Genomic DNA, 13,386 nt, shown 5'->3' on the forward strand with positions numbered 1-13,386 from the left:
TTCAATCTTACAATAGAAAGTAGCATAGTGGACTCTGACAGGCATCATAGCTAGAGGAATGGGAAACCCAAACTAATGTGTGTTAAAGGGAGATGAAATCTACTCTATCATGTTTTTGCTTTATTATGAGTGCAACCATTTTAGGGGTTGTTCGTTTTCTTCTTAATCCATAGGGATTGGAGGAGATTGGATGGGTTTCAATCCATGGCAAGTCAAAATCCTTTAGGCCCCGCTTATTTCTTTGGAATTGAATTCCATTTTAATAATTATAATTTAGACAAAACTAATTAAGTTCATATATTTATATATATAATATATTTGTATATTATCATAAATCATATGAGAGAGATAGTTATATACTATATTTATGTTATAGCGAAGCAAGTAGAAGAGTGTGCTATAAGTTGTGTATCGGAAAAATAGCATGTAAATCTATAGAATCAATTTCTATCTCTCACCCCATAAATTTGAGATAGGCTTATATGATAACTTTGGAAAGTGGTGGAATGTCACATTCTAAAAAAATAGTTTATTCCATTAGTTAGATTCCAATTCCTCAAAATGAAAGGAAATAAACGGGACCTTATATTTTTTTTCTAACCCTGTCCAATCCATATGGCATAGGATAACTGAACAAGGCCTTAATGGAATAGTGCTACAAACATGTGTGCGATTGAATGGTGAGACTAGTCTAACCAAACAACAAATGGAGAGCATGTATTACAATTAAGAAACAATTGTGTCTAACGGACTATTTGTTTTAATCTCAATCCATTTATATTAAAGGGATTGAGTGAGTTTAAATCCCTAGCAAATCAAAATTCCTTCTAATCCCTCATAATCCCTATTAACTGCCATGAAATGGAAATAACCGAACAAGTCCTAACAAAGATTAGATTGACAACTAGGGATCCACTCAATTCTGGAGTGGAAAATATTATTCCAGAGATTGGATCCCATTAACCGGCAAGGCCTAAAGTTTGCCGGAGAGAATTGGTCCGTATTCATGTCCCATCACAGAAAATAATTCATGCATGATTCTCGTCCTTGATGACAATTCAAATTTAACATAAAACTAAGTTTAGGTTCATTTTAAACGCATAGTTGATGACTTAAGATGCAATACAAATATAAATACTGCACAACAAATACATTATAAGTAAATACAAAAAAGGACGTGGACACGGGGATTTGGGATGGAGAATAGAGAACCATATCCATCCACATGGGGAAGAATTGGCCCTGAATCAGCGATCAAAGCTCCATTGACGTCTCTAGAGCATATCAAATGTGTTCATCAACCACCTAGTGAAAATATTAATCAACTAGGAGTTTCAAAAACTAGGCTGGACACTTCTATATATAACCTCTATCACACAACAGAACAAATAAAGGTTTCATGCTGCATACAGTGGATATATAGCCAGTACACAATCTCGTCCCACGAGTACAAAAAACGAGTCAAATCTACAAAAAAAGAATAGATAGATTGCCTTCGAAAAGAGGATATATCCATGCTTGGTCTTCTCTCCTTACACTTCTCCTTCCTGTAGCCTCCTGACATTTCTTCGTTGGGCTCAGAGGAGTCACTGATTATTCCCACACCTTCGCTTGATCCCTCCTTTTTCCATTCATCCTATCTTGTGGTAGTTAATTAAGGGACGTGAAACTCTTCACTTGTGCTCAAGCATCATGTTGTTCTCAGGGGCAAGGCCAATGCAGGCCCGCAAGATGTTTTCCAGCATGGCCCTCTGCTTGGCTAGAGCATTCACCACTGGTGTGCCAGGAGGTACCTGTTTAGGAAACCAATTTACTACCAAGTTCATGCATAAGACAATCATGATGTTTTCATTCTAAATTCTTTGAAACTCCATTTTAGAGACCAATATAAACATGCTGATGACAAAAAAAAACGGTATCAATTGCAAACAAAATGAAAAGCTTAATTACAAGAGGAGCCTTGCTGAGGTAGCTCAGAATAGTGGCGACAGGGTGGAAGGAGTGGAACTTATCCTGCACAAAGAGCAAACGTAGAAACGTCGTCAATAATTTCTATCCAAACACTGGTTTGTGCAAGCATATATATAGCTCATCTGTTCACCTGCCCTTCGGCCTTGAGCTGAATCCGAGTGCTGAGCTCAGCTAGGAGCACCAAGTCAAGGATGATGGGCGCGGCGAGAAGCGAGTCCTCGCAGGTGTTGTGCAGCGCGATGGTGTTCTTGCCACCCATGAAGATCTCAGAGGTATACTCGTCCATAGCCCTCTTGCTGTCACCCACGTAGGGGATGTACTGCAAAATATAGGGATGATTCATCAACCTTTGAGCAAGAAGCAGCATCAGTCACAAACACAACTAGCTAGTGTCGACCGACCCACCTTGATCACGATTACGTGATCCGGATGTTCGCCGGGCTTGTAGAGGATGGGATTGCTAGCGACCATGTCGTCCACCACGCTGCTCTTGGAGATCTCTTTGGACCGGAAGACTTGTGGGGCAGAGAGATTCATGCCGTCGTTGTTTCCCAGATGGTTGTAGCTTGCAATTGAGGTGGGCTACGGGAAAAAACAAATCCACCTTATTATCCAATGTGCCAATCTTTAATAATTCCAATATTTAAAGATGGATAGATTATTCTTGAATGTCAAACACAAATTATCTTAATTAATCCCAGCATTATATATAGAGATATACATATATGACGATGGTACGTACCTTAATCCCAGCGCCGACGAGGAAATCGACCAACACAGACTTCATCTTGGTCTGCCCACTCTTGAAGTCGTCGCCTCCTATCACCGAATTCTTTTTTATGGCAAGCTCCATCAGCCCTGCGCGCGCATGCATGAACAGACGGACATTACCACAAGCATATGGAACGAGGAATAATGCGGCACCGAACACACTTGCTTGTAGAATCTTTGCAGAGCAGCTAGCTAGCGCCACGCACCAGGCACGAAGGTGTTCTGAGGGCTTCCATTGACGAACGGGACACCCTCGAGGACACAGGCTATCGCATACAAGGTGGATGGCGAGATCTCTGCTTCGTTCTTGTCCAACGAAGCCAGGAGCTTGTCCATGGTGTCGTTAAGCCCTGCAACCACGTTGCTGTACCTCTCGGTGTTCGCCGTCCACAGCACGACTACCTTGTCCACCTTGTTTTTTTCCTTGAACTCCCTGTGCATATATATATAGAGTTCATGAAGAACCGGCCCCATCCATGATTAACTTCACAACAATCCGGCCGCATTCAGAAAAACAGGAGTACTATATATTATGCTTTTTTTTGTCAGTGTTGTATGTTTTGAGTAGGATTTAAGTACTTGATGTCCTTCTTGATCTGCTCCACCTGCTCTTTCTTGGTGCCCTTGATGACATTGTCAGCACGGGCACCTTGGTTTGCGGCGACGAAGTCTGGGTTGAAAATGCCAGGGAGTGGCAGCATGGATTCCATGTAGGGCCTGAGCTGCTTCTGGAGGTGAAAGTCTAGGACCTTGGCCCTGGCCATGGCGTCGGCCATGTTCAGCTTGCTGATGTCCCATCCACCAAACACGATAGAGTTGGGGTCAACCTGCATGCATGATCCAAGCAATAGAATATGGCTATTATTGAAGAAATTAAAGGGATTTGCGTACATCACAGTGTCGACACAGCAAAACTGATACTTTTTTTTATCGAGGAAAATTACACATAATTAAATACGGGATAATCTTCATGTGCGTTCATGGATTGTGACGTGAATCGAGTGAAGAGGAGGTGCAGGGGGGAGAGAGCAGGATCACCATAGGCACGAGGCTCTTGAAAGGCGCGTAGACCTCCTCCCCGTTGTGGGAGCCGACCCTGATGGTGGAAGCCTGGGTCAGGGAGCCGAAGTAGTTGGCCTTGTGAACCTTCTCTTTCGTCTCCCACGAAATCCCTCTGCAAGAAAACACCATCGTCCGAATCGTGGAACAATAATATTGCAATACGGATGGAACATGGTGGAAGTGGCATTGCAGCTAATTGGATCATCAACTTACTCCCTGTTGGCGATCACCCCGGCCGTGAGCGTCGTCCCGTTGTTGCCGCCCCATCCGACGAGCATCACCCTGCAGCCAATGCATCGATCATTTGGAATGAAACGACGACGGCACGATTATTAGTCAATCGTTTATGATCGATCGACGATCGATCGATCTATCTATATATGGAGGCGGCCGGATCGATGAGTTGTTGGTTCTTCGCACCCCAGCTTTGGGACGTTGGTGCTGGTCTTGAAGTTGTAGGTGACGGACTTTGGGCGCACCACCCACCCCGCGCCGCCGCCATTCCCCGGCGGGACGACTTCGGTGGTGTCGTAGCGGTACTCCGACTGGATCTCGCCGTCGCCGTACTTCACCCGCGGGCTCTCCACCCGGAAGCTCTCCAAGAACATCTTCCGAACGGAACAGAACGCAGCAGCAGTCGACGATTGCGCGGACCCAACAGGTTCCTAGGGTTAATCCACCATTATATAGCTGCGCGCGGCGTCCACGTGGGGCGCGCCGCGGGAGCAGCGCGACCACTAAACGAGCGGTCGCGCGCGGTTTCGCCAGTGGCCTGGCCGCCTAACCACTTGTCTCTTCTACCATGCTTTCTAAATTTAGGCCATGTAGTATGGCGTTGATGGATTTTTCCACTTTGCTCAACGAATCGGAGCATGGATACTCCTTAATTTGTATAATAAATTAATAATAATCCAGACCGGAAAAAAATTCTACGTGAGGAGACGCGTGGAACTCTCATTCTCATGTATGATGTTTCGAATTGCATATATTTTTTTTTTGAACGAACGGCACGAGATTGTGCACGTTTCTATTAATAAAGAAGAGAGTGAAGCAGTGCCCAAGAGACACCGCAGGAAGGGTACATAGAGGTTACGTAATTACAGCATAGGTAAAAGCGCAAGAAGGTGCTTAGCACCTGCGACACCCCACAGCCTTGCCTCTGCCTTAATTGCTGATAGCAGATCTGCCACTGACCTCTCTTGCCTTTGGAAGGTGCGGTTGTTCCTTTCCAGCCAAATGTGCCAGACCACCAGTAGGAGCAGGGAGCGCGTTCCCTTTTTGGGCACAGCGACTGAGCCGACCATAAACCACCACTGCTTGATGGAAGTAGAGTCCGGCCAGGTAGCTGGAGCTAAAGGGCCAATGGAGAGCCAAGATGCTAGGGCGTCCCAAATTCTCCTCGAGTAGCGGCAACCAGCAATAATGTGATGAGCTGTCTCAGGGTGCCGCTTGCAAAGCGGACAAGAAGGACTGTGCGGCCATCCACGAGCTGCGAGCCTATCAGAGGTCCAAACCCGGTTGCGGATGATAAGCCAAGCGAATAGTTTGCATTTCGATGGCCCCCATGGCTTCCAAATAAGGGCTTTGAGATTGGAACAAGTGTGACCCATGAATTGAATCCGGTAAGCAGAGGCTGCAGAATATTCACCGGAGGCGTTGTAGATCCAATCGATGCGATCCTCTGTGTTCTGCACCAAGGAGACCGAATGGGCGAAGGACCAGAGCTCCACAAACTGTTTTAGATGATCCGCCGTGTGGATCGCGTGAAGATCAATGCGGTTGACCCACGTGCTGTCAGTCAAGGCCTCCCGAACAGAGAGCCTGCAGTCAGAGGAGGCAGCGAAGATGTCAGGCGCAATGTCCTTGGGTCGTCGACCGTTGACCCAGGCGCAATGCCAGAAGGAGGTCTTGGCGCCGTCGCCAATTGCGATTCTCGTGGCTGCTGCAAAGAGTAGTTTATCAGTGTCGTTGCAAGGGGTCTGTAACCCTGCCCAAGGGGCCTCTGGGACCTCCCACTCCCGCCACAGCCAGCGGAGCCGCAGCGCCCTTGCAAAGCGATGGATGTCAAGAACGCCGAGCCCCCCAAGATCCAACGGCCTCGCCACCGTCGGCCAGTTAACCTTGCACTTGCCACCAGTGAGGTTCTCATTCCCTGCCCAGAGGAAACGCTTCCTAAATTTGTCAATTTTTTCGAGCACCACCTTAGGTACATTAATGGTCGTAAGAGTGTGAACAGGTTGTGCAGACAACACGGATTTGACCAAAACGAGTCTTCCTGCAAAAGTGAAATTGCGACCTTGCCAGCATGTTAACTTGCTGCTAACCTTATCGAGAAGATACTGGAAGTCAACTTTTTTGAGCCTCTCAACCGACAAAGGAATCCCAAGGTATTTAATAGGGAATTGCGATCTTGAAGCAGGGAAGCCAGCAAGAATTTCGTCGAGATTGAGGCCAGCACATTTAATCGGAACGACTGAGGATTTCTGAATATTGGTACGCAAACCAGTCGCTTCCCCGAATTGATGTAGCAAGGTTGCGAAGGAATCCAGCTCTCTCTTTTCAGGTTTGACAAAGATGATGGCATCATCCGCATACATAGCGATCCGGAGACGTGTTCTAGCCTTGGCAACTCTAGACAGAATGCCAGCCTCGGTGGCCAAGTGGAGGAGGCGCTGCAGGGGATCAATGGCGAGCACGAATAAAAATGGCGAGAGGGGGTCTCCTTGCCTTAGGCCCCTACCATGAGTGATTGATTGACCAGGAATTCCATTTAGAAGCACTTGAGAACTGCAGGTAGCCAGTAAAGATGCCACCCAATCTCGCCATTTAGGAGGGAAGCCAAGATGAGCCAAGAGAGCGAGTAGGTAGTCCCACCGAACAGAGTCAAAGGCTTTCGAGATGTCAAGCTTGACAAGAAGCATGGGAGTTCCATTGCGGTGATATCTCCTGGCCATGTTGTGGACGAAAAGAAAGTTGTCGTGAATGCTTCGGCCTTTGATGAACGCAGTCTGACATTTGGAGATGATATCCCTCATGGTGGGCGCAAGCCTCATAGAAAGCAGCTTCATGAATAGCTTTGCGACACTGTGGATGAGGCTGATGGGCCTGAAGCTGGATAAATTCTCAGCGCCATCATGCTTTGGGAGTAGCACAATGTTGGCCCTATTCAGGAGGTCGAAATTTAGAAATCGTTGATCGTGCAAAGAATTCATGACCGCCATTACATCTGCCTTGATGATGGACCAGCATGACTTGTAGAAGGCACCCGTGAACCCATCCGGGCCCGGTGCCTTGTTTGGAGGTAAATTCCTAATTGCCTCAAGAAGTTCTTCCTCAGCGAAAGGGGCTTCCAAATGTGTCAACTCAAAACGTGGGAGACATAAGGCTCCCCAATTCAGGTCGACCTCCCTTGGTCCAGGAGCTCCCAGCGCAGCATTGAAGTAATCGTGCACAAACTTTTCCTTGTCCTCGTGTGAGGTCGCCCAAACGCCTTCTTGGTTAAGCCTTTGAATGCAGTTTTTTCTTCTCCTTGAATTTATCCTCGAATGAAAAACTTAGTGTTCGCATCACCCAGCTTGAGGTTAGTGACTCTAGAGGCCTGCCGCTTGCGGGCACGCTCAATGACGGCAAGTGCAGTCACACGACGCTTAAGGCCGGATCTTAGATGACGCTCGGCAACAGAGAGCTCCCTGGACTCCTGTGCGACGTCCAAACGGTGAGATACATCCAGAGCCATTACAAATTTTAGCCTCGCCTCGGAGATGAGCGAACGACTCCAAGCTCTCAAGTGTCTGGCCGTAGTAGCAAGCTTGTGGTGCAGCGCCTGGACAGAGTGCATAGGGGCCGTAGGCATGGCCCAAGCCTTCGTGACCTCGTCTTGAAACCCAGGAAGTTTGATCCAGAAATTCTCGAAACGGAACGGACGCGGTCGGCGGGGCCCAGCAAGACTAGAGAGAAGTAGAGGACAGTGATCTGAGATTGAGGTGGCTAGTGCTTGTAGACCATGAGAATCAAAGGAGAGATCCCAGCTTTCATTACAAAAGACTCTATCCAGCTTGACCAAAGTAGGCCGACGACGCTCATTGCTCCAAGTGAAATTTCGGTTTTGAAGGCGGATTTCACGAAGCTCACAAAAATTTAACGTTGTCCGAAATAGACTCATTTGACGAAGGTTTAAGTTCCGATTGTTCTTATCCCGAGCACGGTAAATGAGGTTAAAATCACCAAGGACTAACCACTTCTGGCCATCCGGAGGCTTGAGGCGACGCAGCTCACGAAGGAATGTCGGTTTTTGGTTGCGGCGTGTAGGTCCGTACACCACGGTAATCAGGAAAGAGGCCCCGGAGGTCTTGATTGTAACCGTAGCCGAGACCGAGAAACGCTTGATAGTAATGTCGGTGAGGTCAATAAATGTGTCGTTCCAGAGTAGTAGGATCCCACCCTTGGTCCCATTAGCTGGTTTGTAAGCGAAGCTGTTCAGCTTGTGGCCTCCCAAAAACGCAGCAAGCATGGCATCAATATTTGCAAGTTTGGTTTCTTGGAGGCACGCCAACTGACAGGAGGTGGCGGATAGAAATTCATGAACCGTGACACATCTTGCCGCCGAGTTTAGCCCCCTCACATTCCAGCAGATCGCATCAAAGATTTGATTCATTTAATCCGAAATTTCGCTCATCAGCTGACTGGCAGCTGAGCACACCAAGGATGCTAGAAGGAATGAAACAACTACGTAGAACAGCCATACGCAATATCATCATGCCCCTCAGAAGGGGATATGCCATTACAAGATGAAGTTCGGATCTGAAGACGCAGATCAGCAGCAGCATGCCTATTCTCGCAAAATGAAGCACGACACTGGGCAGGCAACATATCAGCAGTCTTTCAAATAGGCGAAGAATAAAAACAGAAGACGCAGGGTACATGCAGGATGCTTGATTCATCAAAACGTTGGAACTCATGGAGTGGCCAGCAGGTTCACTCATCCACCGCCCCCCCCTGCGGCTGGGACGCCTTCCATTGGATTGATGCCGTCGATCCCCTGCCCCACCAAGCCGATCAATGCCTCATCAAGTTGTTCCGTATGCTCGTCGTCGATTCCCAGCAAGCTGGTAAGAGCGGCGGTGACAGGTTCGGGCAGAGCAGTGTTGAACATGGCGACGTACTTCTTCAGAGCCTGCTCTACCGAGTTGTGATTAGTCTCCTCTGCAGTGAGCCCAAGCCGTTGGCAGAGGATGATTTGGGCCCGCTTTAGGGCCGGCATTGCCGGACGATTGGCAAGGCGCGCGCTGCGGCGAACTTTCGTCATGTCGTACGTCCTCCGTCGCCTCTGCTGAGGAAGGGGTGGCGCTTCCTTCAGCAGCGGTAACGGCGGCGTGGAGAAGAAGCATCCATGGATTGCTTGTGTTGGTGAAGGCAGGGGGACCTGAGACGCTCCAGTCGCCGCCACGGTAGAACGATGCTCCCTGGGGGAGCCGGGAAGCTCCACCACCTCGCTGTCGCTTGCAGGTTCCACGAGGGAGCCCACCACCTTGCTGCATCCGGCCGTGACCTCGCAGGCAGCGGCCGCAGCATCCCCAGAGTCAGCAGCCACATCAACCACAGAATCAGTCACAATCTCTAGCTCGCGCATGGAAACCACCATCTCATCGACATGATCAATGAACGGACCACCATCGCCCCCGCTGGTATGAGCTGGTATGGCGCACAAGATGCGCCCCATGGCCCTGCTGACAGGGACAGTATCAGCACTGGACCCGGCCCGGTTCCCTGGCAATAATGGCACAGTAGCGATGTTGAGTCTGTCCGCGAGGTGGCAGGCCTTGGTGATGTAGTCGTCTGCTTGCCGGAGCCATTGCTGCTGCTTGACTGCCGCGTCGTGTAGCCAAGCGCGCGCAGGGGCCAAGAGGTTCTCTACTGGGCGCTGCACCTGATCCTCAAGAAGGTGGCTGAGGTCGGTGCGCAGGGTAGCAGCTTCAGTGGCGAACATCTTCTGCAGCCCCACATTGTCCCGAGCCCTGAGCTCCTCCAAAGATGGGAGTTTGAGCTCGAACCCGACAGGGACGTGCAGCTGTTGGTGTCGACGGCCGTCGCCGCCGCCGTGACTGGAACGGCCGAACTCCCTACGTCTTGGGGACCTGGAACGTGTGCGCGTCCACGCAGAGCCTTGTGGCCAGCCGACAGCGCGCCGATGACCATGGCGGCCAGGCCCATCCTCCTCATCATCGTCAGGGCCGCCGCGACGGCGGAGCAGCTGGGGCTTGGGGTGGTCGTCCGTGACGCCCGGGCGGGGAGCATTTCGGGGACGATCCCGCCTCCTCCCCGCATCCGCCCCAGCCCCGCGCCCATGGTCATTACTAGCCATGGCCTCGCGAGGGGGGGAAGGGTGCTCGTAGACGCGGTCCGGCCCTGGCTCGCCGTCCGCCTTGCCCCAGTACCAAATGAAGGGATGGCGCGCCGACGTGAACTGCGGAATAGCGGTTCCAATAAGGGGGGATGGCGCCGTCGTGTAGTCCTCCATCGAGTCCAAGTGCACCAGCACCTGGAACGCAGTGCCGAACTGCCATTTGGACGGAAGCTCGTCCATGACCTGCCAAGAAGAAGAAGCATCTCCCACAGCACGGTTAGTGAAGATGAGCCCAATTCTCTTAGGAATCTTGCATGGGTTGCGCGTCCACGCCCACAGGTTGATGCTGCGGGTGTCCGACGGGTGCAGCAGGTCAGTTTCGATGTATTGCATGGAGCAGGACCGGCCCACCAGCCTCTCTACCACGTCAGGGAGCCACGCGTGCCTCGGCACTCCCTCGAGGCAGATGCGAACGCGGTAGAAGAAGTGCGCGCCAATAGCATGCTCCAGGCTGCGATACGGCCGGAGACAAAGGACGACACCATTCCTCTTGATGCAGCGTCTCCTGTGCGCCGCCTCGCAATGCTTCTGCTGCTCAAATTTGATCAAGAAAGCCTCAGGGGAGTGCTGGGAGACAGTTACCTCGCCGCGCTTGAGGCGCAGCTCATAGAGAATCGTCTCTTCAACCTGCCGGACACCCGCCCCCTGGGGTAGGCTGAAAGCCCATGGGACGAGAGCAGTGGATTCCCACTCCTTGGCCTCCTGCTCGATGTCGAAAGAGGTTGGGATGATGCACGTTTCTTCGTCCGGGCGTGTGCAGGGGTCACCGAGGACCACCATGGTCACGGAGGCCGCCTGGGCCCTCTGCTGGCTACCCGCCGACCGCACTGGCTGCACAGACGTGGGAGCAGCAGCACGGTCGCCGCGAGGGGGCTTACAGTCGCGGAGACGGTGGCCGTAGTGCCGACAGCCGAAGCAGCGAACGGGATTGCGGCAGTCGGAGGAGCGGTGATTTGGGGCGAGGCACCTGAAGCAGCGACCCGTCGTGCGGGTATTGAAGAGGTGCAGGGGAATTGAAGGCCGGTTGGTCGACTGGAGCCCGTCGTGTCGAGTTGAGAGTGGTCGGCGTCGCCACCAGTATTTTGCCTTGACTGTGTGCCAGCCCAAATCTTCTTCCGGATTCGCGGTGAGGGGAGCCATTGAAGTGCGCGGCGCTGCACGGCTCGAGGGGTGGCGAGGCACCGGGTCAGCGCTCCGTCGCCGCCCGATGGGACACGAATTGAAGCAGAGTGGCTGTGGGCGAGTAAATGCCGTTGGTCCGCCCATGACAGCCTCCGCGTACGAGCCCGCACGGCGCGAGCCCGGACCCCCGCCTGGACGCAGATCTGGAACGGGAAGACCAAGGCTCGGGCGGGCATGGCAGGAGGGCGCCGGATTTGGAGCAGATGTCCGACGGGACCCGACGGCAGCTGGGGCAATGGAGTCTCCGGGAAAAGCGAGGTGCGGGAAGAGATGTTTGAATAGACTAGGCGACGCACGCTGGGGCTGGCCAGCAGCAGGGTTAGGGAGGGCAATCGGCGGTGGCGGCGGTGGGTTGGGAGGAGGAGGCGGCGACGGGGTGGGGGGCGGCGGCGGGGGCATATCTCTCTTACCTCGAATTGCATATAACTCAAACGTACGGCTCGGCTTCATCTTTGCTCGACGAGGCTCGGCCTTAGCATTCGCCAATGTTAGAATTAAGAATAGAATGATTTGGCTACAAATAGGACATTCTAGCCTTCTGCATACATACATTCTCTGTATGCTAGTGATTGATTTCACCGGCCGAGCTCTATTTCTATGAACCGGCTACAGTCACTACTATATATTGTAAACCTTGACCCTCTAATCAAGTATCGTGTGAGATTATATATATCTCTGCTTTAATGGTACCTGCCATCGCTCCTGCGACCTGATGCTTCCGCTCTAGCCACCGCCAACTAACTGCCATGACCGAAGACGATGCTGCCCGCACTACCAGGCAGCTCCCGAAGAAGGCTGCGGTTGATGCTGAGGCAGAATGCGCGCACCAGCACGCTCTCGTCGTCACCAACGCACACTCGCCGCCTCTCTGCACGCTCAAGTTGTTGCGGTCCAGAACTTCCGTGCTCTGGTGCCTATCGTCCTCGATCGCTTCTTGACGTAGTACAGCCAATGGTACGGTTTCTTCCTCAACACTCTGGACGACAAGTATGCATGCTGTAACACCATGAATTTAAAGTATAAAATTTATTTCCTGATACCTACAAAATTCAGGTGTTACCTGTTTTCTTCTTTCTATAGATTTCTTTTCTCTTCCTTTTAATAGAATTTTGTTTATTTATAGATCCCCTTCACTACCGGAATCAATCGCTTCGCTGAGTGCCTAAAGCACTCGGCGAAGCCTTAAAAACACTCGGCAAAGGCTTTGTCGAGTGTTACACTCGGCAAAGAAGGCTCGACAAACAGTGCATCGGCAAAGCCTTCTTTGCCGAGTACTTTTTCTCGGGCACTCGGCAAAGATGTTTGCCGAGTGCGAGAGAGCACTCGACAAAGAAAAGCGGCCGTTACGGCGCCGGGTGACGGAGACGGCGGCTTTGCCGAGTGTCCACGGTCGGCAAAGAAGTGTAATATTCAAATTTGTATACAAAGAATATAGAGAGGTCTCCTCATTTTATGTGCCTTATGTGCATCATGAAAAGAGCACACATAAAAAAATATATTATTAAGAGTGAGTAAATTTAACCAATGACACTAAAATAAAGTAAAGTGCATCATATTGGAGTTTTGTTTGTGCATTAAATAAAATAATAAGGATAATGATGATAAAATAATAATTCTAAAAGTTGGATTAAACCCTAAAATGAAAGTAGGGTTTTAAAAATAAGAAAGAGGTGATATAAATAATATATATCATTATATTCCTCAAATTGGTGCTTTTCATTTCGCAATGTGATTTGAGATTAAATTGCACAAATTCACATTTAAATTCAAACTCAAACTAAACTTAGAAAAGAAAAAAAAAGAGAAGGAAAAAAAGATAAAAGCTTCATGGGCCTCGAGACTTCAATTCGGCCCAGCAGTCAAACCCACCCGCGCGACCCACGCATGGTCTTTCTCACGCTCACGCGCGCGCTGACCTGCGGGTCCCGCTCGCAGCCTCTCTGACCCGCGCGCTCGCCTGGTGCTCGGTCACTGACATCGTAGCCCTGCACGTCAGA

At 50.5% G+C, this 13,386-nt stretch overlaps 2 protein-coding genes across 4 annotated transcripts; both read right to left on the reverse strand.

The window, feature by feature from the left end:
* Window positions 1-1,282: 1,282 nt before the first annotated feature.
* LOC100381529 (uncharacterized) lies at window positions 1,283-12,288 on the reverse strand. 2 transcript variants are annotated; one of them, XM_020553456.1, is made up of 10 exons: window positions 12,080-12,288; window positions 4,018-4,086; window positions 3,781-3,916; window positions 3,322-3,569; window positions 2,949-3,175; window positions 2,714-2,829; window positions 2,377-2,553; window positions 2,102-2,290; window positions 1,951-2,013; window positions 1,283-1,793 (listed from the first exon to the last, which is right to left on the reverse strand). In XM_020553456.1, exons 2-10 carry the CDS (start codon window positions 4,080-4,082, stop codon window positions 1,674-1,676), a joined length of 1,341 nt encoding a protein of 446 aa, XP_020409045.1. In that variant the 5' UTR covers window positions 4,083-4,086; window positions 12,080-12,288; the 3' UTR covers window positions 1,283-1,673. The 2 variants fall into 2 exon arrangements, with proteins under 2 accessions (XP_020409045.1, NP_001348369.1); NM_001361440.1 differs by lacking the exon at window positions 12,080-12,288 and adding an exon at window positions 4,225-4,594 and having other exon boundaries at window positions 1,336-1,793.
* On the reverse strand, window positions 8,606-12,027 carry LOC109939910 (uncharacterized). 2 transcript variants are annotated; one of them, XM_020538315.2, is made up of 2 exons: window positions 10,835-11,950; window positions 8,606-10,738 (listed from the first exon to the last, which is right to left on the reverse strand). In XM_020538315.2, exons 1-2 carry the CDS (start codon window positions 11,939-11,941, stop codon window positions 8,783-8,785), a joined length of 3,063 nt encoding a protein of 1,020 aa, XP_020393904.1. In that variant the 5' UTR covers window positions 11,942-11,950; the 3' UTR covers window positions 8,606-8,782. The 2 variants fall into 2 exon arrangements, with proteins under 2 accessions (XP_020393904.1, XP_020393903.1); XM_020538314.2 differs by having other exon boundaries at window positions 8,606-12,027.
* Window positions 12,289-13,386: the final 1,098 nt, after the last annotated feature.

The sequence above is a fragment of the Zea mays genome, chromosome 5 (assembly GCF_902167145.1).
Source record: "Zea mays cultivar B73 chromosome 5, Zm-B73-REFERENCE-NAM-5.0, whole genome shotgun sequence".
Lineage (NCBI taxonomy): Eukaryota > Viridiplantae > Streptophyta > Magnoliopsida > Poales > Poaceae > Zea > Zea mays.

What these genes read in the sequence shown, in the direction of transcription:
- LOC100381529 (NM_001361440.1), bottom strand. Translation starts at nt 4,412, where the DNA reads ATGTTCTTGGAGAGCTTCCGGGTGGAGAGCCCGCGGGTGAAGTACGGC. An exon ending in TCAAGAGCCTCGTGCCTATG is followed by an intron (nt 3,570 to 3,780) that starts GTGATCCTGCTC and finishes TCATGCATGCAG; the next exon opens with GTTGACCCCAACTCTATCGT. An exon ending in CAGATCAAGAAGGACATCAA is followed by an intron (nt 3,176 to 3,321) that starts GTACTTAAATCC and finishes ATATATGCACAG; the next exon opens with GGAGTTCAAGGAAAAAAACA.
- LOC109939910 (XM_020538314.2), bottom strand. Translation starts at nt 11,941, where the DNA reads ATGTATGTATGCAGAAGGCTAGAATGTCCTATTTGTAGCCAAATCATT.